The sequence below is a fragment of the Helicoverpa zea genome, chromosome 16 (genome assembly GCF_022581195.2).
Source record: "Helicoverpa zea isolate HzStark_Cry1AcR chromosome 16, ilHelZeax1.1, whole genome shotgun sequence".
NCBI classification, from domain to species: Eukaryota; Metazoa; Arthropoda; class Insecta; order Lepidoptera; family Noctuidae; genus Helicoverpa; species Helicoverpa zea.
The window spans coordinates 4639009-4664757 of record NC_061467.1 but is presented as its reverse complement, the minus strand read 5'-3'; the positions used below and the strand labels follow the sequence as shown (position 1 = coordinate 4664757).

Genomic DNA, 25749 nt, shown 5'->3' with positions numbered 1-25749 from the left:
CTGTGCTTTTGACATTAAATTGCTTCAACACGTCGTTAAATATGAGCGCTGTTCTATTTGACGGTGTCTCACGCAGTTGTGGACCGCGACTGAACCCACAGACTTTTCTTAATGTTATTTTACTGCACATTAATTTGTTTTAATGTTCGTTGTTGGAACAAATAGAATGGCCTAAGTATGACTGTAATAAGTGTGTGTGTGTGTGTGTTCCGGGTCTTCTGTTCATATCTGCGTAGGTGTTAGCATTTTGTGGGCACTGTATTTACAATAGGACCCAGTTCTTTAAGCATCGGTCGTGACCAAAACAATTCACTTTAGCGCATAATTTTAATTACACAATTGCTGCAGATTAATTTAATTTTATGGGGATATAAACTCGAAGCTAAACTATCACCTTTATTGACAATAGGTAATAAAACAAATTAATTCGATATTTAACAAGTGGGTTTTCTGTATGGAATCGATTCATTTTGAAAGCCACATACACAATTAGTCATACCGACAGTTAAATATTGTTTCACCAAGTGCTTCAAATAATAGGATATCGAAGACAATAACCCAATAAGAATTGAAAGATATTGAGTTTCTCATGGTTGTAACAGGCTTAGCGTCATTTCATAAGGTCTTTGAATGCTCTCAGAGACATGGATTTACGCAAGATCGAGCCTGCATCTTCTAGCATACGCAAACAAAATATACAAAGTGCAGTAATTCCTGTTCGATTAGTCCAGCTTATTTACCGAGCTGTGGCTGGCCGCCCACGCTCCTGTAACTAATGCGAACCATCGACTATTACTTACCCCCGTCTGTAAGACACAGAGGAGTTAATGAATGGAGAGACTATTGTATTGTACGCTCATTTTATTATGTTAATCGACTCGCCAACGCACCACCACACAGGTCGACAGTCTGACAACGACTGACTCCCCACCGCTCGATCCGGTATTTATAACCGAGTGACGTATGCGCACGAGGCGTCATAATAATGACATAACCTATACAATGATGCACATGTACCTGCATACACTACATCTCTCCCTTGTTGTTTTGATTTTAACCTTGTTTCAAAAAGTTCAACAATCAAACTCATAAATATTTTGGTAATTTCTTAAAGATCTATCAAACACCTGCAGCACAACAAAACCACGCTATCAGATCAGTCCACCGATCACACTGCCATCAAACTGATTTACTTTGTTCCGTTTCCATTTCATTTCCCTTTCCATTTAAGGAGACGACAGATATCGGTGATACTGCGGGACACTACATCCCTTCCCTTGTGAAATAAACATAAATAAAAATCCGTCCCTTTGCAGACGGTAACATACCAGCATCTGCTTCAGGCTCAACAAGACAAATTCGTAGCAGTGATATCAGGCCGGCAAGTTTAACTTCAGGTTTTGTAGCCGCTGTTCCGGCCCTGTATTATATCTACACTAGAGATGATCCGTCCATTTGGCAGACATCCCGCCAATCAGTCCATGTGAAATCAAGCAAATCTCAAATATTGCTGTACCTTCAGATAATGAGCACTCATCTTGCTTGGTTCAACTTCACTTAAAACTGATACAGAATGCATTGTTCCAAGGTAAAAGATCGGCATTAGGGTACCTCATCAATGCTTTTCACTCATTCAAAACCGTACGAGCCGTACGAGGAAAGTAATCACATAAGATCGTCCCAATTGAATGGTGACCTAGATGGACTGTTTCCAATTTGATGATGACCATATACTTTGTCACCCATTTAATGGTGACCACATACTTTGTCTCCAATTTAATGGTGACTCCATACTTTGTCACCCATTTAATGGTGACCACATACTTTGTCTCCAATTTAATGGTTTAAATTGTAGTTCTATGTACGAGTTAAGTACTTTGTGTGCCTTGTAAGCAAGAGAATGCTAACTCAACTAATTTTGGTAATATGTAGTTTTTAATTTGAGAGTGGAATATCAAAGCCTATCATTATCTCAGCAATGTAACAAACAATCTGGTCTTCAACCCTATTGATCAGCGCTGGTACTTTGCACGTTTCTGCTAGTACACTCGCTGAAATTCTGATATAGGCTTTAAATACCCTACATCAATGTATGTCCAATATCTAGTCAAGAAACTGTAAGCTTCTTAGCATTCAACACCCAACATATGAATACCATACTGCATATAATAGTGCGATAGGAATACTTATATTTCGGTTAGGCATCCAAGAACACTATTATCACCGGACATTGCGTTCTGTAATGTTTGTTTGCTTTTCCTAATGTGGTTTTCAAAAATTTAAGTAGTCAAAGAATTATTATGCTTTGATGGTAAGCTTTTTAGTGTCATGGTTACATATTGATTATAACGAAGGTGTAAAGTAACATTACGAATCAGATTTTAACTAATTAGAACCATATTATGCAACGAACGCACTTTAACAGGTGTCACTAACTTTGCACTATATATTTTGAAGCTGTGACATTCTGCATCACCATAAAATAGAAGAGTCCCTGACCCTCAACTCATGCTCTTCTTCCTTTCAACAAGGTGACAGCAGCTCACAAACAGTTTTCTAGTCGATGCAATTTTCCTTTTGCAAAACAACCGCTAACCTTTCTAAAACATTTGTCTACACATAGATAAATGTGGGATTCTAATTCTATATCTCAATTTCATGAGCAGCTATGCTGCTCTCATGTCATACTTGACCTCATCAATTTGATGATCAGCTTTGTGCTGCTTCCATTTTTAATATTTTACGCTTTTCCAATTTCATGACCGCGTATAGGTAACGTAATATTTTTTTTTTTATGTAAGTATAGTTGGCTGCATAAGTATGTTTATAGTTTCGTTCAAAAGCGCTTACCCTTTATTGCAGCTGACTTTATCTACGTTGTTTTAGTTAGACAACCAGAATATAAAAATATTATTATCTTTTATAGGGACAGCACCCAAGTAAATTTTTAAACGATTTGGTGACTAAGGGCAATTTTACTTCCTATACTTTAAGGAACACTTACTCAGATTATATATTGCAGTAGGACTTAGGAACTTAATAATATTTTAGTTATTATTAACCAACTGTCGACGCAACTGTGTAGTTTAATTAGCACAAAAGAGTAATAAATGTCGATAAATGTAAATAGTGATAAAGTTCTTTACCTCTCGTGCGAGTCCAATTGTCTTACGGTAACCTAAGATTGGTGTTCTAAGATCAATTATTATTTTGTTGGACACAAGACATTATTTTGTTAATAGATATCCATCCCACCACCCATATGGATCTTATCTTATGGGATGGGTTGAGGAAATTACACAACTTTATATTACAAGTAGGTGTGCACTTCAAGAATATATTAATGTGATGATTTATTAACTTGAGATCAATAAATGGATTCTATTTCATATACGTTCATATATGGTTATGTTATTCGCCCCTATGGAAGCATATTCTTCCACAACTCTCAATGTACTTATACTGCTTATTGGTACTGCAATACTGTAAAACATAATTTGCAAATAACAATATTATTATAATGAGGGCCACTTTGTTAAACTATTTGTAAACACCAATGTAAATCAATAAAAAAGAGGCTAAGATACCAATTAAAATTCATTCAAGCCTGAATCTTGAAGGTTTTAAAAGCACACGCAATCATCAACTTTTGAGAACTTGATTGCAACAATCATCCATGAGCTAATCATCATTAGACAGTTCCCAGAGTAAGTATCTACATTGGAACTCCTTCCAGGTATCATCCTTAAAAGATTTTTTGTCACAGATGAGAAGGCCCAGTTGGGTAAATGATGATGATGTCCTCCTAGCCGATTATCGGCTACGGCGGCTGTACTCACGTAAGGGGATTAGCCAACTGCGCAGGACATATTATAGTGCACAAGCATTTGCGCAGACACAGGTGCACTCACTGTTCCTTCACTCTCATAACCCGATGGGACGGCAATCCGACACGACCGGAAAGAGATCAGGCGCAGGACCGACATTTACGTGCTTTCCGATGCACGGGTGTATCAATCACCAACTTCCAGGCCCGACCCGGGAATCGAACCCGAGACCTCGTGCTCAGCAGCCGCGCTTGCGACAGCTAGACCAACGAGGCAGTTGGGTAGATAAAGTAGCATTGTCAAATAAATCACAGATTGCTCCAATGCTTAGTTCCATATTCTTTTGATCTAAGAGTTTTATATCAACCTAAAGTACTGAAATTACAATTGTGAGCTAGCATGTTTACCAAAGATTCTATCTATTGAATACCAAAATTTTGATCCACATTTTCCAGCTAGTATTGCTGCTTGTATGCTGTTCTACTGTTCTGTATCTTCTGGAATATCTCTGTTGTGTAACAACCTCTTTAATACAGCAAAATAAAGTAAAAGTATTGAAATTATACCTAGGGTGACTGAGCAACTGTTATAATTAACACTATTATGGGTAGGCAACCCACTAGAGGTGTTGATGGACTTGGATGTTGTGCATAGGTGAATACATACCAGTATAGCTGGGCGAGTTCTTCAACATCCATGGCCAACCCACTACGGTCCCTCAATGTGCTGTTTGTTTAACTAGATACCTAGCACATGTTTGTCATTTGTAGAACCGTTGAGTATATAACCCACCAGTTTGTTCTTGTAATATCCTCTATATTGCAAGCACTTGAATTAAGTTAGTTAAGTACCAGAACAATATAGCAGGTATAAGTTGTTGACTAGACTCTGAGAAGTTAAGTTTGGAAGCTTTTTATGATCCAAATCACCGGGCACAGAAAATATAAAAATTATCAAGATTTACTATTTAGTTGTTGCAGTAGTTGACAACTATCGCCAGATAATTTATGCGTGTACAGTCAATTGAATGACCAGTAGACGTTCACTACCGTTAACTGTCAAGCTGTCACTTTAATGACCAGTAGATATAGACTACTGCCAACTGTCAAGCTGTCAATTTAATGACCAGTAGATATAGACTACTGCCACCTGTCAAGCTGTCAATTTAATGACCAGTAGATATAGACTACTGCCAACTGTCAAGCTGTCAATTTAATGACCAGTAGATATAGACTACTGCCAACTGTCAAGCTGTCAATTTAATGACCAGTAGATATAGACTACTGCCAACTGCCAAGCTGTCAATTTAATGACCAGTAGATATACACTACTGCCAACCATCAAGCTGTCAATTCAATGCCCAGTAGATATAGACTACTGCCAACAATCAGGCTGTCAATTTAATGACCAGTAGATACACACTACTGCCAACCATCAAGCTGTCAATTCAATGACCAGTAGATATAGACTACTGCCAACAATCAGGCTGTCAATTTAATGACCAGTAGAAACACACTACTGCCAACTGCCAAGCTGTCAATCTAATGACCAGTAGATACACGCTACTGCCAACTGCCAAGCTGTCAATCTAATGACCAGTAGATATACACTACTGCTAACCGTCAAGCTGTCAATTTAATGACCAGCAGATTTTTGGAATAGAATAGGTCTTTATTTGCTTAGAATGCAGGCACTTACAAAATAGGATTGTAAACAACATAATAAGATCCGTGTACATTCCGCCTTGTTGGCATGCAAGCACAACAATTATTAAACACAATTGATTATAAGGCAAATAGGTTATTGTATTATATCCTCTAGGAAATCCCACCACTGCTAAAGTCGTCTTGACGACAATTCAACAACCAGCAACTTTATATTGCTTCCAATAAATGCCTATTATTGAATAAACTTTGATGCAGGTTTAAGAATGAGTAAACTGATCACCAAGTAATGATTTTGTATTATAAATTACTCATTTGATAAATATTAACACCTGCAATAAATATTGCTACTTCCATTAGAATTGTAACAAGGTAAACTTAAACAAAGAAGTACGTAAAAAGGTTAAAATTTGTTTGCAATTCGGGTGATACATACATGAACATAAAAGTTATGTATACTTTGTCATTCTACTCTCTTCCCTTCCTTCTTTCCTTTTGCTCTTTTTAATATGATTGAATATTAACATCGGTCAGAGGTTACTTGTTGTCAAAGCTTATTTAGCATACATTAATTTGGTATAGGCATGAATAGGACAAATTATTTAGTATAACCTTGTATATCAAATATTTTTCTGGATCACAGAACTAATAGGTAGTTCAAAATTATAAAAATTAGATAATAGGTAACTGTTGGTCCAAACACTCACGGTTTTATCCTCGTCGCCAATGTATTGTACGCTCATTTTATTATGTTAATCGACTCGCCAACGCACCACCACACAGGTCGACAGTCTGACAACGACTGACTCCCCACCGCTCGATCCGGTATTTATAACCGAGTGACGTATGCGCACGAGGCGTCATAATAATGACATAACCTATACAATGATGCACATGTACCTGCATACACTACAACTATGTAACGCTATAGGCTCCGGATATCCAAAGGAACTGTTTCAGTTTGGCGAAATCATTCTGTATCTTTTTCAGTACATCCTTAAGGCCACTATTTACAAACGATGTCCATACAATGGGTAGAGTAAAATTAGGGGCCGTTTTTATTTAGTTTTGAAACAAATCCTTCTAATTTCCAAATTTGGTTAAATAGTATTTCACAATGAGTTTTAATAGAAGTACAAAGAAAAAGGTTACGTAACCAAAAAACATTCAAATATGAGGGGGTAGTATTCGTTACGTTCGAACCACTAAGCCAAGCTTTTCAAGCTTTCACGCCCTCCATTTGCTAAATACTCTTTGGTAAACAGGTTCGCGATAATCAGCGCGATGCTGCCTGCGTGCAGCTTTGTAGCCTATCTTGATTTATAGTTTTACATAATTCTGTCGCGAAGCAGTTCTGAGGATAATCCAGTATTGTTTGTTCAAGCGAGAACAGCTCCAGGTGTCAAGGGAACTGAAGATTAATAATACTGGCACTTGGTGAAGTGCATAACTGTTTATTTGTCGCTTAGACTGATTTGAATTTCTGTGAACTGGTCTAGGTATCCTTGTAAACGCAAAGACAATATTCTTAGGTGCATCGGTCTAGAAGTCAGTGTCTAATGGATGTATTTAAGCTTATTTCGTCAAATATATAAAAAGAAATGACTACAATCTCAGTTATATTTTGCTAAATGGCCTTCAGCACTTGTACGTTATAAAAATAATTAAGATATAATCTTATTCTAATTAAATAAAAGTTATTTATGTCACTCCCGCCCAATGAAGCGCAGCGTGTACTAAAACTACATCAGCTAATTTTGTTATTGACAGATATTATATTGGGAGGGTGCTTAACTGCACCTGGAGAACGGAAGACAAATTATATTGCATACCAGAATAAATTGGAAAAAAGTATTTTTTATGCTTTACTTTTTTCTCAATATATCAAAGTTTTAAAACTTTAACAGGAACAAAACCATGTTTTCAGCGTACACGACTGTGAACAGTAAAACATTCACCAGAACGCCAGCCTTTTATAACTTCCCGGAAAGTTCATTTGACATCACTCGCTTAGAATAATTTCAGTAGCAATGCGTAGTCAAATGTCTGCGCACATTACAGAAAAACAAAAGGTTTTACTACTTCCACAAAGTTTGCAAACTGCGCATAACTTCAGGTGTACTGGCTAACAATGTTTATTTTGTCTTGTTTCCCAGCTGAATACTGGGAACAGATTAAATTCCCTTTGAACAACTTTGTTATTATTTATCTGTGCTTGGTGAAAGGCGAATGGTTATGTACACTATTAGTAAGGCACATTAAGTGCGCTGTGTTGTGTTAAACGTCTGAATAACTTACAATGATGCTGTAAGCTTAGTTATCTGTTTTTTGAATCATTACTTACGAGCAGTTGTTGAACTGAAATAAAGTTTATTACATTATGCGTTTCGAGGTGCAGAAAATAAAAAAAATGCACTCTAACAAATTGACTCGATTTGCTGCGAAACTTTAACAAACGGCAATCCCTTCTTGAAAAATATGTACATACATATTGTACCAATGAACATAAAGAAGCCATTACCACTCCACAATACATTACCCTACAAGATGCAGTTAAAACAAAAGAACAGCGAACCAATAAAGCTGGTTACACAAGTTTGTAGTAAAATTGTGAGCCACAGGAGATAAATCGTCGGTCGACACCGTTGCCACAGATTATATATAATATCGTTAGTTATTCGTTACTCTGTGGCACTGGCGACCGCTGTAGATGTTCAGATACGGTACCTTACTTAAACGTGAGCATGCAAGATGTCTTCATTAACAACCTGTGTTAATAGATTTAAGCCCATGTTTAACTTGAAATTAACAATTAATTGTTTATGTTATTCACTGAATTATACATGATGTTTTAACTTAGAAGTTACTTTAATACTCAAATCTTTTTCAACTTTGTTAATGAGGGATAAGTATGAAGGAAAGAAGAAACTTAAAGATATTTGTTTGAATACGTATCAACGTCTAATGAAAACCGTAGAGCCCAGTTAAAAACTCTTTGTTTAGAAAATTAATAACTTCGCGTCATTGCAACCGCGAGAAAGCGGGTCAAAGGCCTCGTATTGAGGCGTGCATGATATATGAAAGATTATAAAACATGGCTGTGACACTTAGAGCAGCCAGTAACGAAGAACATGGTTCAGTCACGAGCCACGGGTATCGGCGACCGGCGCTAATGAGCGATCTTGCCACCGATACCGACGCGACCACGAGACGGCGACAGCGATTTCTACACAAGAAATAATATGCTATTTTTATGTCCTATATATAATTTTTATTGTGAGCTTTGATAGACACGTTTAATTGGCGTAGGTGAGGATAAAAAGGATTTATTTAACTTTTATATGTTGCCAATTAAAATTTGATAACCTATTTTATATTCGTTCCATTTTCAAAAAAATCAACCACCAATGTGCCACCAATATTGGCAAATCGATTAAATTCATAGTATTTTTCTTTTTTAGTGTTAAATATTTTTTGAATATTATTTTTTTACTAAAAAGCAAGCACTGGCTGGAATTTCTAGAAACAGTTAGTTTTACGAATGTTTTTTTTTTAACCCATTCTATTTTCAAACAGTTTTGCAAAAATTAAAAAGCAAAAGTGTGCTTATTGTGTAAGTGTAGTTTTAAAAGGTTTTTTCTAACATCATTATTTTGCTTCCGTGTAAAAGGCATTATTTTAACAAATCCGATAGAAATTGAGTGACAAAGACAAACAAGCGACTTGCGTAGACGCCGCACGGTAAGTTACGATGGCGTCGTGACATTGCAATCTAAGCACTTTCATACTTTCTTGTGTTTCGTCATACTTAGTTGCTCAGACCTCCTCCATCACTTAGACAACGGTAATAAATTCTAAATGTCACCGAAGATGATGCATAATGGATTCTGCGCCTCGAGGTGTCATTGCAAGCACGATCAAACAAATTGAGCCCTTAGGACTTAGATTAGAAGGTTGCTTTCGTTTAATTGCAGTTTATTAAAGCAGTAAATTACATTTTGAATACTGAATACCTTTGATACGTGAATGATTCCTGCGAGTTATTTTATACATATACAAGTTGGACAAAGAAAAAAATTATTACTTGAAAACAACTTTCAAACTGACTAAAGACTGACTGACTGTAGAAATAACTTAATTTTACTACACTAAAGTATTTTCTAAAGCAGTTTTCACTTACACACTACAAGATATAAACTTAGAAACAATATGGCATCGTCATAAAGTTCAGCTGAGTAATAAATAATAGTTTGCACATAGTCAGGTATTTACGTCTGCATTTAATTAAGATATTTTGCGGCTCTCACAAGGTTCAGACAATCGGGAAAGCGAACGTCTCGGGTTAAAGACAACATAAAAACTATTGTTTATGAAGTCATATGCGAACTTCAGATGCTCAGTGAATGGGATGGAGGAATATGAAATAGGTTTTTTAATCATACAAGTTTGTGGTTGGTTTAGTACCAACTGTAATATTTATAAGCAAGCAAATAAGGACACAAACTTTAGAAGCGTCGATAGTTTCTAGGTTAAGTTCACTTACGTTATAGTACGTTTACAGGTAAAAATTAAGCTAGTTAATACACGAATGCTTAAAGTTACTTCGGCTATTCACTTAGTAGTTAATTCTAAATGCACTAGGGAGTCCAACATCAAAGTAAATAAAGGGGATGATAATCACTTTGTAGCAATTTGTTTGTATAGTGGTCAGTGAACAAATCTCATTGCACTTGTCCGCTTATTTCCATACAATTTGCGCCACACACGGCGCGGCGCGTGCGCGCTCCTTTTGCGAACAATCGAAAGCCGTTTACTGACAAAATAGACTTTAAAACAAGCTGCTCTTTTTAATTAATGGTCAAGAGAAAAATGATTACGCAAAAAATGTTTTTTTTTTAATAATATTAGCCGACTGCACAGGTATATTGACAAAAAGCCCACTTTTACATCAACGAATAAAATCCCGAAAATGGCCATAAAAAAAATCTATTGATGTTTATGACAGCAGTGTAAAATGGCACTTCTATTTTCTTTCACAGCTATTAAAAGCCACTAAATAACCGTCTGCCGTAAAGGGTAGATGTTACACGCAGATAGAGGAGCGACCTCATGTAGGCACTTATGACAATAAAGTTTGGACAATGGCCGCGGCCCCGTGTTTGCGGTGGACCACCGGCGGTGGCAGCGAGATTGCTCTGCCACTTTGACAGCTCCGGGCCCTGTCACCACTCGTAACTTACTACACGGACAAGCTTCGAATAACTTCCAAAAAAACGAGTGAATATCATCGGGTACCGAAATGCGGTGAACAAATTATTTTGCATAAATAATGAATTAAAATTCCGTAGTTTACTAAATTTTTTATTTCGAATGGAAAATGCTAGAATGATAGGCCTTCTCATACCTATAATTACTGAATATCTCAAAGCTATTACCGAGCTATGTTGATTAAACTCGACGGAGAAAGAATGCTCGAGCGATTTTAAATAAACTATGTGCCTGAATTTTTGTCATTCACCAAGAAGATAATATTCATTCGCTTAAATAAAAAGACAATTTATTCCGGTTCCATATTTATTTTTTTACTTTCTTGCTCGTCTGGTCTGGTCGAAGGCATGTAGTTTTAATGTGAGGATATATCCTGTTTCATACCGCATGAACCACATAACCGAGACACTTTTAATGATTCGTTTAAACCACGACGATATCAATTTCTTATAATAATGTTGTAGTAAAAGCACGACTGAACGATGACAAGGAATATTAATAAGTAAATTATTTAAAAAGTGGGTACTAAATAGACAATTTTGATACATTTTGTGGTAGCTAAATGAGGCACGCTGCGATGACACAAAGCGCCCATTTTCCTTCATTCACATGTGATCACGTCCGGCGCATACGCACGTAATGCGCGTGTAGGCATTCCATTCAGCGCTATGCTATCACATCATCTGATGCCCGCCGCTTTGATCTACGCAATCAAATTAATCGAATACAACTCACAAAAGATCAAAGTTTTAGCTCCTGGGTTCATAAAGACATGACCAATCAATTACTGTTTAGATTTTATTTGGGCATGCGGTCAATTGACTTACGTTTGATGATCATAAATTAATTCGAAATGATTGGTTGATTTAAAATTTAGATTCAGTTACCGTAAAAACTCCTCTGGTTCGCCACATGTTTTAACAACACGTTGTATATCAAACTATTTCCTGGTGCGGACACACCTACAAATACGTCATCAACTTTATTTTAGTATCTGGTCCCCCAAATATCATCAACTTGACATTTAAACATTCTTTACAAGTCAAGAAGCCGTAAAGCTCTCAAAGAAAGATTGATGACCACCCACAGAATGCATTTTTACTGTAATGGGTATCTAAATGGTTGTGCAATATGGTGGCACTATCGGTCGATGTCAAAGATAGATAAGTTGTTGATGGGAATTTATCGCCCTTCACAGTGCTGGGCGCGGCCCAAGGATACGAAACACGAGCCACAAACAAGGAGCGGTCTTCGATAGACGTTGACGGTGTTTGCATTTTACTGGTTAATGGAAGCCGCGGGTTAAGTTCGCAAACATATTGTTTTACACTATAATATTTAATTTAACAATTGTACAAAGTAATAGACACGCAGCGTAGGCGCACACTGCGGGTAACCCCAATGAGGGCACGATCGATCGCCACTATGTGGGCGCGGAACACCGTTTCACCATAAATGAGCCCTTTGTGCTGTAAATTGATCATGAGGGTCTGACCGATCGCCTTTTGCAATAACAAAAACGAATCGTCTTCTATTTGATACCCACGCGGAAGTATTGTGGAGCTTTTACAATCGTGCACGTCCCAGTCGCACCGGCCGAGGCGCCCGCGCCCTACAAGCGCTATTTGTTCAACTCAAATTTAGAACGCGGAGCTTTCTCGCTCCTAGTCCTAACGAAATATTTAGATAAGGAAATGTCGCAACATAAAGCAAAACAATGAGCTGTTAATTGTAAGAGCTTTCCTTTATTCCTTACTTATGAGTACGTCGACCTTTAAAACGCGTGGGCGGATTATTTTATTATTTACAATGAAATTCAGAATTCTGAGAAATTAAAGTACATACCCACTACAAACCTATAAAGAGGTTAAACACTGTATAAACTTATTGCATTTTGATTGCCTACCTACTCAAATCAGTTATTAAAGTTGCGTTCCCTTAATAGCCACGAAAGTAGCTTGTTAATACGGTCAAGTAAGAGACGACACGCGACGGGGTTAGTAATGATTTATGTTCATTTAAATGCATAAGGGCATGCAGTAGAAGCTACGTATGTATAATCACAGAGGCCGCTGCCCGTGACCAATGTTAAATTGAATACGAATCGGTTATTTGCTATCGAGTGATCGAACACGGCGCGGCTTTAAATCGATTCGTAGCGAAATGATCGATGGACCGGCCGCCTTTTAACCTGCATTATTTATATAAAAATTGATAATTGTAATACGTTGACATAAGAAGATTAATAGAAACAAAAAACTAGTAAAGATATTAATTTCAAACAATATGTGTATAAGAAAAAGTTATGAGCACTTGAATGGTGTGATGAAATCGAATATCCATTGGTAGATCCATTAGAGTGCATAGGGCCATTGCAATGTTAACCAGCCTTATCGGGAAAACAATGAATGTTCCACGAGCATTACTATGCAAATGTAGCGGGTCTAATTAAGCCATGACTGGCTTCAGGAGGGAAGGATCGAACATATAATTATTTACGCTAATTTAGTCTTGTGTTGTGCATCTCATGTTTATTTACAGCTTCATTTTATGCGACGTCAAGCCGGTTGTCGGCTGTAAAATATATGCATTTTAATTTTGTATGATTGTTCCTTTTTTCCTGTTAGGAATAATATGCAGATCAAAACTGTAATCAGGCTGAAGTGATTCTTAAATATTTTACCCGAAATTAGTGTTCAATTTATTAGGAATGATATTCGTGTGTTAGTCAAATCTCAGTAAATAGTCCCACCAGCAGTTTTTAGTAAATACTTGTTACGTTCATTAGTACCTTAAATATTGATTTAAACACTAAACTTGATTGTTTTGCCTCCGAATATGGTATTTGAGTATTCACGCTCAATTACTCCAGTCCCGAGCGACCCGTTCAACTTAATAAGATCACGATTTAGTTTGATAGCTTATTATGAAATGTGAATTCTGGACATTGACAAATATGTACAATATTACTAAAGGAAATTCAGGCAAAGATATGCAGAAGTTCGCCACTGTGTTTTTACAATTTCCATATTCCGTGACGAATAATTTCGTTGCATTGCTGTCATTTAGACATAGTCGTTACAATTCGGTGATAATCCGTAATTTTCTTATCAAACATCTCACAAACATTTTTATCTATATTCTCTACGTAATTACGTAGGATCACGGTCTGCTCGTCACATAGGTATAAGCAGAAGACGGTCCCGCCGTCATTACCGACATAATGACGTAATGAAAGCCCTCTAACGCACCGCAATCATATTCGTCTCGTTATACCAACTCAATGGACAGTGACGATTTCATTTAACTTCAGTCCTTTTGATTCATGAATGGGAGGATAATTTAATGATGGTGTTCACTCTTCGAGAGAATTATCGTTTTTATTACATCCTCCTGTATTGAGGCAGTTATTTATCCGTCATTTATTTCGTTTGAATGTTACATTCTAATTGAGCACATAATTTATTGTAATAACATTACAGTTTACATCGGCGATAATCTACTCCTTGCTGTTTATTGCTTGTTGATAATAATCATTATCTAAATTCAACAGTAATGAGTAGAATTCATGAATAGAACAATGTTATTGCACTATGTTGTGTATTTTATCTAATTCCATATATAAAAGATGTCTATAAGCGAGAGAATGAATGTCAGCCATATGTTCGAAGAAAGAAAACCTTTATTTTTTAAACTTTTGTTAATAAAACCTTTTTATTATTACAGGTTGCTGGTTGGTGCTCCACTAGGTCAAAATCTACAGCCAAACACGACAAAGTCGGGCGCGCTATGGAAGTGTAGTGTTACTTCAACGCCCACCGACTGCGTCCAAATCATCACCGACGGCAAAAGGAGTGAGTAACAAGTGAACAACCGTTTGTTGTGACGTCACTACTCTGAAGATACTAGACTACTCGTACTATGCATTGAACCTATCGAAAACCTTCAAAAACATGCAGCCATTGCATCCAACATCTGAACTTTACCATATTCCTTTTTCAGACAACTTTCAAAGAGAATTTAGCTGTAAATAAACACAACGTGTCTCACACAGGACAATGGTTTAAAAAACGTGCTAATTTAGTTAATTAGTATAAAACAATAGTTTGAGTTCTCACACTGTGTTTTGTTTTTAAATTCACTAATAGATGAACCTGCCAAATACACACATAGACGAATAGAAATACTTAGACGATTTTGTAGTTAGGGCTCGCTATACACTTGCTAAGTAGCCTAGCGTGTTCTCACAGTCTAGATACAAACGAGGGAAACGCTGGAACACGTCCATCGATACTCAAGCATGATTCTAATCGATTAAAATATCGATATAAGTTTTAACTAAAATGTTGTCTTTTGTCGGTGGTGCCCCAAACAGCGAAGTACGGCAAGATAGACACGAGTAAGTGAGCTGTGGTCTCAACCTCCTTTTATTCTTAATCATTTTGCTCTTCGACTAATCGACTAATCGCTGTAATGTACTTTTTGATTTACTAATTGTCAACTCTTGTCTGCTCAGTTCCAGCTGGACCGTCATATATACTGCAACGCATGATATCACTAACTTAGCGGTTTGAATTTTATTTTGCAAACATCACATTCACGATTCTATGTATTTAGATTACATTTTCAGTTTTAGAAAATACTTATAACTTTACTTAACTACTGATTGTGTCATGACAAATTAATGTAAATAACTGAAAATGTATTCTATTTGCGATAATATAAAGCACTAACTGCTTGCAACAGCACCAAAGACACATGCTTGAGCTACACAGCACTTTAGATTACCAAGTATCAAACTATTTATTTAATGTATTATTAGTACCGATCGTTGTCTAGAGTAGATTCAGTTCAACATACTGAACTTGAAGGAAACTCAAAAGAAAACGTATTTAGTGTAGACTCCGACGAACTTAGATTTAGAGCTTGTTAGAAGTGTAAGTTAATAGAGCTTCGTTAGGCCTTAAAACTTAATCAAACCTCGAATCTCATAAAACATTTTTAATTCTCAGGTGAAAATTCACACAACCGTCTTAACTCGTAACATGAAACTAAGGTGACTGGCTATAATATCTAATTAGTTATTAACGTATCACTCATTCGGATAAATCTATGTGCGGAAAGTATGCACTTACAAAATTCTAATCAAATGGTCAAAACCTATCTATGTCTGGTTTTGAGTAATAATAAGTTTAACAAGAGACTACAAAGTAACGCTGGGCCGAATAACTTACATATTAATTAATGAATTAACATACGTAGTCTTCGATAACGTCCATTAACCCGAGACCACAAGTTTGAGCCGTATCTTCACGTTGTTATCACCTTGATTCATTACAGGTTGCAGGAGTATATCGTCACCTTAGCAAACACACCTTTGATCACGTATACTGACACTTTTAATATCGATAAAACAATATTAAAACCACTAAACGATGGATAATACCAATACAGTTAATTACATAATAAGTCATGGTCGGCGATAAAACGTACGCTATGTTCTAAAAAAGGTACCTCATTATCATATTGATTGAAGCTCGTTCTAAGTGGTGTTGTTTGTGCCGATATAAAAAGTATCGAATAATAATGAGTTTTATCACTTTAGTTTGATGACAGAACATTCAAGTTTTGTTACCTAGTAGGGGATGCATGTTTATACAAAATGCTATGTTCTATCAAGTGCACGATGTTTGTGCAACGTGATACAGAAAGTATCATTTTCTGATGCATTTGCAAGATTCCTTTGCTGTTAGTTTTGAGAACTATGTATGTTCTTGCATTACACACGCCTGGTTGCAATGCTTTGCATTTGCCAAGATTATCACCAAATCAGTTTCTTATTGGTATTGAGTTTAAACTTCTGTTTTGAAGCAAAAGCAACCCATTATACTCTCGTACAAGTTGCCTTTGTTTAACGCATCTAAAATTGTATTCTTTTTGCAGTTTTGATTCACTTTAATTTACTTTGGGTTGAGTTTATATAACATGGTGTTCTAGAATTGCGTAAACACTAAGAACATATTATAATTCTGTTTTTGTGTCTAATTAAGCTTTTAAAAAGAAACTTTGTGCTAAAAACCTTATTTAATCATGATCCATATGAAATAACATATGTGATTATTTTTTTTGAAATAATTTAATGATTGTATTTTGAATTTTGCTATGAATTGAATCGACGCTTCTAACAGTTGCCAGCGTTGGTAGAGTGGCACGTATTGACTATGTGTTAATCTATAGATTTGGATTCTGATCACCTGACTGGGCCATACTCGGATGAGATCAAGGAGGGGCAATGGCTGGGCGTGTCTGTGAGGAGTCAGGGTCCAGGGAAGAAGGCTGCCGTCTGTGCGCACAGGTTTGTATGATTTTAGACTTGTTAATACTTAAGTCTATTATTATGACTATGACTTTCTTGTTTTTACACGCTTTTTATTAGCTTCACCTGTATGTTTGTATCTTTGTAGGTTTGTAACCGACTTCTTTGGGCGCGATTTTGACCCACTTTAAACGGCCAGATTTCATTCAAACTTTGTAGATTTATTGAGGACCGATGACAATACACTAATTTGATAAAATTATTCCATTTTTAACCGACTTCCCAAAAAGGAGTAGGTTACACATACACATCGATTACTCGGAGGTTTATAGACCGATTTACGTGATTCTTTTTTTGTTCGACTCGGAATAGCTGCCAGTTGGTCCCATAGTCATCAGGTCAGGATCTGATGATGGAAACCCTGAGAAATCGAGGGCAACCTTCAAAAGTTGTAGGCATACATAGGGTAAAAACTTGACACTCAGGTGTACGCCTAAAAGCACTATTCAACTGTGAAGATTTGGAGCTGACCTGATGATGGAGACCAGTGAGGGTCGAGGGAACTCGACAACTGAATATGTAAACTACCTCGTGTTTGGGCTTAAATTATTTCTATTGACAAGACCTTTGCAACAGTGAAGGTTTAGAGCTGACCTGATGATGGAGTCCAGAGAAAGTCGAGGGAACTCGACAACTGAATTTGTAAACTACCTCGTTTGGACTTATATTCTTTGTATTGATGAGAACTTCCCACATGTATGGATAGTGACAACTATTCATATCACTGAAAAGCTTTAAATAAATAACCTTTTTACAAAAAAATTAAACCGACTTCCCAAAACACTAAAAAGCAAAAAAAAAAACTAATTTTAGGTGCATCGGCCTAGAAGTCGGTGGCAAAATTAACTTAGTAACATCCATTAGACACCGACTTCTAGGCTTTTCAATTTGCAAAATATGATTTTTGTTAATTTATATAATTTTCATCTATAGTCGATAAGGTAAGAAAATTAATTAAAATTTTCTAGAATTTTTCTCTACAGTCGATAAGGCAGGACTCGATGTTAATTTTTATTTCCGATAATTATCTTTAGCCGTTTTCTCTAATATTGACAAATTTTTGTACACTAAAAAGAATTTTAATTCTACAAAACAAATAATAGTTTTAAAACAAACTAAAAAGTAGAAAATAAATAATAGTTAAAAAAAACTAAAAAACACGCTTTTTATAGAAAAATAAACTAAAAAATAGAAAATAAATTTTAATGAATTTAAATTAAGAAAACAGTGTTAAAAATTTCAATGAATATAAATTATATAATAATAGTGTGAATACAAAAAAAAAAATATTTAAAAAAAGCGTGGGGTGCTTTTTAAGATATTATCGAAATGAAAATCACTGTACTCATATCTGTCAATAAAATATTTATAACTATTGACACCATGCACCCCACGCTTTTTTTAAATATTTTTTTTTTGTATTCACACTATTATTAATTTCTATTCATTGAAATTTTTAACACTGTTTTCTTAATTTAAATTCATTAAAATTTATTTTCTATTTTTTAGTTTATTTTTCTATAAAAAGCGTGTTTTTTAGTTTTTTTAAACTATTATTTTTAATTCATCATTCATCGTAACTAATGTTCGGTTCTTGCATATTTGAAAAATCAACGAAACACATTATTTCTTTTGTATTGAATGCAAACACACATTACATGATTGATCTAAATTAGTTGGCCAATGTCATCAAAATATATTTTAGCGACCTAGATCTCGGATATTTCTGTGACGTAGTAAACGAAAGTAATGTTCATTTAGTTGTCATGATTTTTAAATATTTTACAGATATATCCGCAAGCAGGGAGAGCTGCAATTCGGCCAAGGTCTATGCTACACGCTTAGCAACGAATTAGAATTAGTGGATGTCATGGAGCCTTGCAGAGGAAGATCCGTAGTTAGGTAATTTTTCATATATTTGCTGTCCACCAAAACATATTGCTATGAAAGCACACAGAAGTACGTACTGCCCTTTTGGACTACATTCTTAAGGTACCCGAAACTTGAGAAATGCCTCAAAAGCGATTGAAGTCCGAGGATAGGAGGTGGAGTTCACGAATATATCATCACTAAAAGCGGCACTGTAACTTATCACCGCCAGCTAATTTATGTTCCATAATTTCAGAGTATTAGTCTAGATATTTTAGTAGACAGCCGGTAATTTATTGAGTCTGCCATCCCTGAGTCCACATTTAGTTTCGAATATAAATCTCTTAGTCCAGAGCTACAAGCATTAAATGCTGAGCACATTACTTATTTGTAATATTCTGCATTTTCCAGAGAGCACGAAGAATATGGATTCTGTCAAGTAGGAACGAGCAGTTCTCTTCTGGACGATGACACGCTGCTGATGGGCAGTCCAGGGCCTTACACTTGGAGAGGCACTATCTTCGCTCAGGATACCAGAGACGATGTGCTGGAGAGAGACAACGTCGTTTATATGGCTCCTGTGCAAGATGGCGCTAGTCCGGTCGAGAAGTATAGTTATTTAGGTAAGTGCCTACCACTGATGATGATCAGAGACCTTACAATAATACTATAATATAAGCCACGTATTTGAAATGAAAAATACGAAACGATAGACTGTTTTGATTCTGTCTAATGTGTTCAAACTGAACTAACACTAACCAATCATACTGAAACAGCTTGGAATCTCAAAGCTTACAGACTGTGTTTCGGTAAAGAAGAGAATTTTGACAAAGAACAGATCTGCCACTATTAATAAATAGTGATGATAAATATATCACCACCACAGGTCCCGTTAGTCTATCCAACCTTGTTTAACCAAAATTCCTCTCAATTTCAGGCATGTCAGTATCCAGTGGCAAATTCTTTGGCGGAGACAAGGAATCTTACGTGGCAGGAGCACCACGAGCTCATGGCACGGGTCAGGTGGTGATCTTCAGTAAGCTTGCTACGGAAGACTGGGGGAGGACAGACTTGAACATCCTAAATTTTACGCTGATGCTCAAGGGAGAACAGTTCGGCTCTAACTTCGGGTACGAAGTCGCTAGCGCTGATGTTAATGGAGACGGGTATGTTGATGTTATTCTTTTTTAATGTTTGTCTTGTAGGTATAGCCAATCATGTTGGCCTCTTAGGCGTACAAATATATTAAAAAAATAAATGTTTACTGTTTTTGTTGATCCACTTATGTATTTGTTTTATTTACTTCGGCTTTCGATTTCATTTTAATGTAATCAGTAATAGAATTCATGTTTTGCTCTATGTTTTGTTACATTTCAGGTTACCAGATTTATTAGTTGGCGCGCCATTCTACTTCTCACGAGACGTGGGCGGCGCCGTCTACTTGTATCTCAACGTAAACTCGAGTCTGCATCAAGAATATAACGTCAAATTGACGGGCAAACAAGAATCCCAGTTCGGTATTGCTATTGCTAACGCTGGAGATTTAAACAAAGATGGATGTCAAGACATAGCAATAGGAAGTCCCTACGAAGGGAATGGTGTGGTGTACATTTATTTAGGAGATAGAGAAAAGGGTCTGAACTCCAAGCCTGATCAAGTGATAACGGCAGAAGCTTTGCCGGTTTTGATGAGAACCTTTGGGTATGCTTTGTCCGGAGGAGTAGATTTAGATGCCAATGGATACCCTGATTTATTAGTTGGCGCTTACGAAAATGTAAGTTGGAGTTATTTTAATAAAGCCATGATGGGTGCGAATTATCTATTCACAAACTGTTCTAAAATTATAAAATTACAATTTGACAAGCATTGGGCTGTATGATGAGGTACAATAAATTAAATTCCTTTTCTCGTTTCAGAGCAGCGTTGCTTTAATACGAACACGACCGATCATCGATATCAAGACGTCAATCCGACCATCGAACACTATTATTAACATCGACCCCACTATTCACGGCTGTGACCGAGACCCCAGCTCCAACTACACCTGCTTCCACTTCGAAGCTTGCTGCATCATCGAGTCCCTGGTCAAGGCTAGCCAAGCCACCAGACATCGCCTCAACTACGTCATCGAAGCAGAAACCTTCCCCGGTGGAAAGAAATATTCAAGAGTCTTCTTTGATTCTGAAAAGAGCAATATTGTTAATAGAACCATTATGCTCGGTAGGGATGTCGAAGATTGTAGGGAACATATTGTGTACTTGAAAAATAATACTCGGGATATACAAACGCCAATCAAGGTAATTTTAAAAAATCTTATAAATGTTTTTTTTTTAACTGAATTATCTATAATTTCGACAGGGTCAACTCCAATTAATTTATTTTATAATGTTTTTTTTTTACAGTTCCAGCTGACCTATCTGCTCGTACACGCGGAACCTCGCTACTCTCAATCCGGAACTCTCCCTGACGTAGACCAGTATCCTGTTCTGAATGCCACTGCTAGTTCCACGTTCACTGCTAACTTCCTGAACGACTGCGGAGCTGATGCTGTTTGTATCAGCGACCTCGTTGTCGACCCCAAATTGTTGCTGCCTTTGGGTAAGAATATTATCAAAAATCATTAAATTGCCATCATTATAGTCTTTATATGCTTTTAATGAAATATCATAAAGGTCGAGTTTATGGAGATGATTTTCTAAGCATGACGCCTGTCATAATTATCGTAGCAATTTCGTTGTTGAGTTTAGTTCTTATTGCACCCAATTTATTGTCTTACGAGTCCTTAATTTTTTTTTATAATTTTATAATTTCAGCGAAAGACAATACGAAGTACGCCCTAACTTTGGGACAGGAGGAGGAAATAAAGCTGTCTATAGCAGTTGACAACTACGGCGAGTCTGCGTATGAAGCTCAGTTGTTCGTCAACCACCCGCCTAGCCTACATTATATCGCAGTAAACATAAGCGTAAGTATTACCTACTATATACTATTTCCAGTCATATCCGATTGTAGGAATTAACAATCCATACGTTATATTTTCCATGAGACCTGACCCTAAAGTTCACAGATGGCTAAATACCTACAATTGGTTCTTTTCATTTCAGGACAAACACGTGATCTGCACAAGCTTCAACAAGACCACCGTCACCTGCATGCTAGAGAACCCCTTCAAGAAGCAGGCGGAAGGCTCTCCACCAATCACGATGCGTTTCGACGCCCGCGCTCTGGAAGACAATGACCAATCAGTAGTGTTTACTGTTTGGGCTAACTCCACGTCTAAGGAACTACACCCTGGCAAGACGCCCGTACAAGTTGAAGCACTAGTTATTAAAAATGCTGAGCTTCTAATTAAAGGGTAAGTTAATTTTGAAAACACTGAATAGACCAATTCGAATAGAGTAATGATGATTATGTTGTGTGCTACTTAACGTTTAAACCCACTTGCTAAAAATATATACTATATGTACTATTTTCAACTGACTTTAATTTTTATGTTCCAGTGTGGCCCGTCCAGAACAAGTGTTCTATGGAGGTGGAATTAAGGGAGAGTCTGCAATGACGTACTTTGATGACATCGGAACCAGGGTGGTCCATACGTATCAGGTATTTATTATAGAAAATATTATCAAACTTGATGTGCATCAATATATGTATATGATAAATATAGATATTAATTAATTATTTTCTTTGCCAGGTGTTCAATGAGGGTCCATGGCACGTGTCGTCAGTGCAGGTTGTGATACAGTGGCCGCATCAGCTCGCGTCCGACACCTCACAAGGAAAGTGGCTACTTTATCCCGAAGATGTACCCACTGTAGATGGTGAAGCTGGTTAGTATGAGAGTTAAATACTGCAACTAATACCCATGCCCATTTAAGCCAAAAAAACAGTCTTAATTGATTCACTTCCAGCTGATTCACTTTCTTCCTATGCTAATGAATTTTCAAATATTACAGATCAAAATGGAGAATGTTTCGCTCGAGAGGTCAACCCTCTCAATTTAACCACTCGACCAGGCACATCGGAGCCTTTGGAAAACTTGGAGATTGATCCATCACTGACTATGGGCAAACTTAGTGTTAGTTCGAGCGAGAAGTCACATAATGAAACTAGAAGAAAGTGGACTACAGAGTACTCCAGCTCTAGTTCTTATAGCACTAATCACCTGAGAAGGAAAAGAGATGAAGATGCTGTAAAGGCTGAAGCCTATACAGATAGGAAACATGTTATTAATTTGGTAAGTGTTGACTTTTGTATACGTGGATGATATCGTCAGATGTTTGGCAATATTCAAAGAAAAGTTTTGAGCTTACAGATAAAGTGCACTGGAACCTACCCACATATACTTTGAGTATCCAGAATTATTTCTTACAACCCAATTCGGAATTAGGGTTTCGTCAAGATCTTTCTGAGGCTTTCTTTACATATTCAACTAATAATAAGTCTTCATAATATTTCAGAATTGTCAAGAAAAAACAGCAAAATGCATCCAGTTCCAATGCGTGATCTACAAGTTAGGTCGTATGAAGACGAGTACGATTAGTGTGCGCGCGCGACTGTGGAACGTCACGCTCGTCGAAGAGTTCGCGAGGGCGGCCCGAGTCAACATCGCGTCTTCCGCGTACATTAGCATACCATCCCACTTCAATATACACCAGAATAAACAGACTGATGATAGAACTACGGTCAGTTGGGTTACTGTTATAATAAAATTTTGCTTAGTACTTAAAAAGATCATTTGTTCCACATTATTAAGTGGGATATTACTAATTGAAATGACTGGAATTTTAAGTGGCAAGTGGTTTGACAGTTGTTTCCGATACAAGCTTGAGTACCAATATGGTCAACCATACTCGAGCAGACCTTGACCATGTTATCGAAACCCGAGCTCTTCCTACTGTCGCCTAATATGACCTCTTGTGTAAATGGCAATGACTACAATCAGATATCGTGTTGTTTTAAATACTGTGTGAACTTTTTTACTGTAGCGGTATGATTATATATTATTCTCTTTCACAGGTGGAGACGGTCGCATATCCAGACTTGAAGATAAGCGAGCCCACCGAAGTGCCATTGTGGGTGATCATCATATCGGTGATAGTGGGGCTCATAGTGCTGGTGCTGTTAATCTTAGCACTGTGGAAGCTGGGCTTCTTCAAGCGCAGCCGGCCAGACCCCACGCTCTCCGGAAACCTGGAGAAGAACAACCATGAAGCGAGTCCCTTCATCGGACGCGACAGGAACAGTGTTCGATAGCCCGCCGTCACCCGCGCGGTACACAGAACATTACACAGCGGCTACGCTGTCCGAGTGTAAATAGAACCGACTATTGTGCACAAGTATTTAGTATGTAATATCTCTGACTGTGATGTCTTCTTAGAGGAATTTGTGTGTATGTGATGCTCTAAAGTTATGTTCTGTTTTGTTGATGTTGACGCACGGTACTATAGGTATATTTGTTTTATTGTAATTGCATTTCTCTAGCGTAATGTGAACATGTTTCAGATTGTTTGTTTATATATTCTGATGGATTATGTATTATTTTTTAACTTTTCTGTAAATACGTACTTGCCTTTATTATTTATGAATAGTTTAAATGTCTACTTAATTTGACTAGATTTTTCACTAGTCACAAAATGTAATAATGTTATAGTTTACGTGTAGGGAATAATGATGTATTGTCCTGTTTATAAGTGAAATTGGTCACAATTGATTTTGGACACTAAAACTTCTGATAACGTATTATGAGAGCTTTTTAAAAGTCCTGGTAGGTACTTAAATATTTAACGACTTTTTACACGATTCATAAAATAATGCATTACTTCACCTTTCACTATTATTCAGCATGAAATTATTGAATAAAATGTTAAAATGAATTCGTTGTATCAACTAGCTTTATAATTATTAGTATTATATTGTAAATAATATTGTTTCCATGTCATTAGATTTTGTACAAAATTTTCTATCTATTGCAAGTAGAGGCATATATTTTACACGATTTTTCTAAAAGAATACCAGTTCCACTGCCAACCCTCCCATCTCCTAGTATTTAATACCTTAAATAAAATGTTGACTACTTAAATAACACTGGTTGTGATTATTTCTTTTATGAACTACATACATACCTACTTAATAGTACATTTTAGATGAAATAAAATTGTGCCATTTTTATATCGTGTTTCATTATAAATCCTTACCCGATGGTATTCGATGGCGGTTATAGATTCGTGTCTTTGATGAGCTTCATTCTGTATTAGGAACCAGATCATGCATGAGGTAAGTTACCTATCATTGGCGGGAGCAGCGCCGAAAGAGTGAGACTTTATCAAATACTAGCCGTTTTCCCGCGGTTTCACCCGCGTCCCGTGGGAGCTACTGCCCGCACCGGGATAAAATATAGCCTATGTTACTCGTGGATAATGTAGCTATCGAGTGGTGAAAGAATTTTTAAAAACGGTCCAGTAGTTTTTGAGCCTATTCATTACAACCAAACAAAAAAACAAACAAGGTTTTCCTCTTTATATTAGTTTAGTTTAAAAAAAAAATACTTGTAGCTAAATGTAAATTGTAGTATCATAGTTCATACCCGAGAGGCAATATTTTCAGGGTGAGGTTGAAATAAAATAAAAGATATAGGTATGAGACTAGACGAAGACGTTTTATTATGTATTTACAGTATATTATAATAAAGTTCGATAGCAATAAAGATGAAGATTATTAATAAAATAGATATAAAATATTTACG

General features: G+C 36.6%; 1 protein-coding gene across 2 annotated transcripts in view; it reads left to right on the top strand.

Moving 5' to 3' along the window:
* LOC124637487 (integrin alpha-PS1) overlaps nucleotides 1-25175 on the top strand; it is a 78250-nt gene extending 53075 nt beyond the window's left edge. The window contains exons 2-17 of one of the 2 annotated variants that reach the window (XM_047173993.1): nucleotides 14486-14613; nucleotides 15135-15158; nucleotides 16997-17114; nucleotides 18924-19037; nucleotides 19416-19627; nucleotides 19942-20170; nucleotides 20382-20778; nucleotides 20921-21301; nucleotides 21407-21602; nucleotides 21818-21969; nucleotides 22109-22359; nucleotides 22505-22607; nucleotides 22699-22834; nucleotides 22961-23241; nucleotides 23465-23689; nucleotides 24024-25175. In XM_047173993.1, the coding sequence (XP_047029949.1) occupies nucleotides 14486-14613; nucleotides 15135-15158; nucleotides 16997-17114; nucleotides 18924-19037; nucleotides 19416-19627; nucleotides 19942-20170; nucleotides 20382-20778; nucleotides 20921-21301; nucleotides 21407-21602; nucleotides 21818-21969; nucleotides 22109-22359; nucleotides 22505-22607; nucleotides 22699-22834; nucleotides 22961-23241; nucleotides 23465-23689; nucleotides 24024-24260 (3184 nt within the window). In that variant the 3' untranslated portion in view covers nucleotides 24261-25175. The remainder of the gene's footprint in view (nucleotides 1-14485; nucleotides 14614-15134; nucleotides 15159-16996; nucleotides 17115-18923; nucleotides 19038-19415; nucleotides 19628-19941; nucleotides 20171-20381; nucleotides 20779-20920; nucleotides 21302-21406; nucleotides 21603-21817; nucleotides 21970-22108; nucleotides 22360-22504; nucleotides 22608-22698; nucleotides 22835-22960; nucleotides 23242-23464; nucleotides 23690-24023) is intronic. The other variant, XM_047173994.1, reaches the window with a different exon arrangement.
* Nucleotides 25176-25749: the final 574 nt, after the last annotated feature.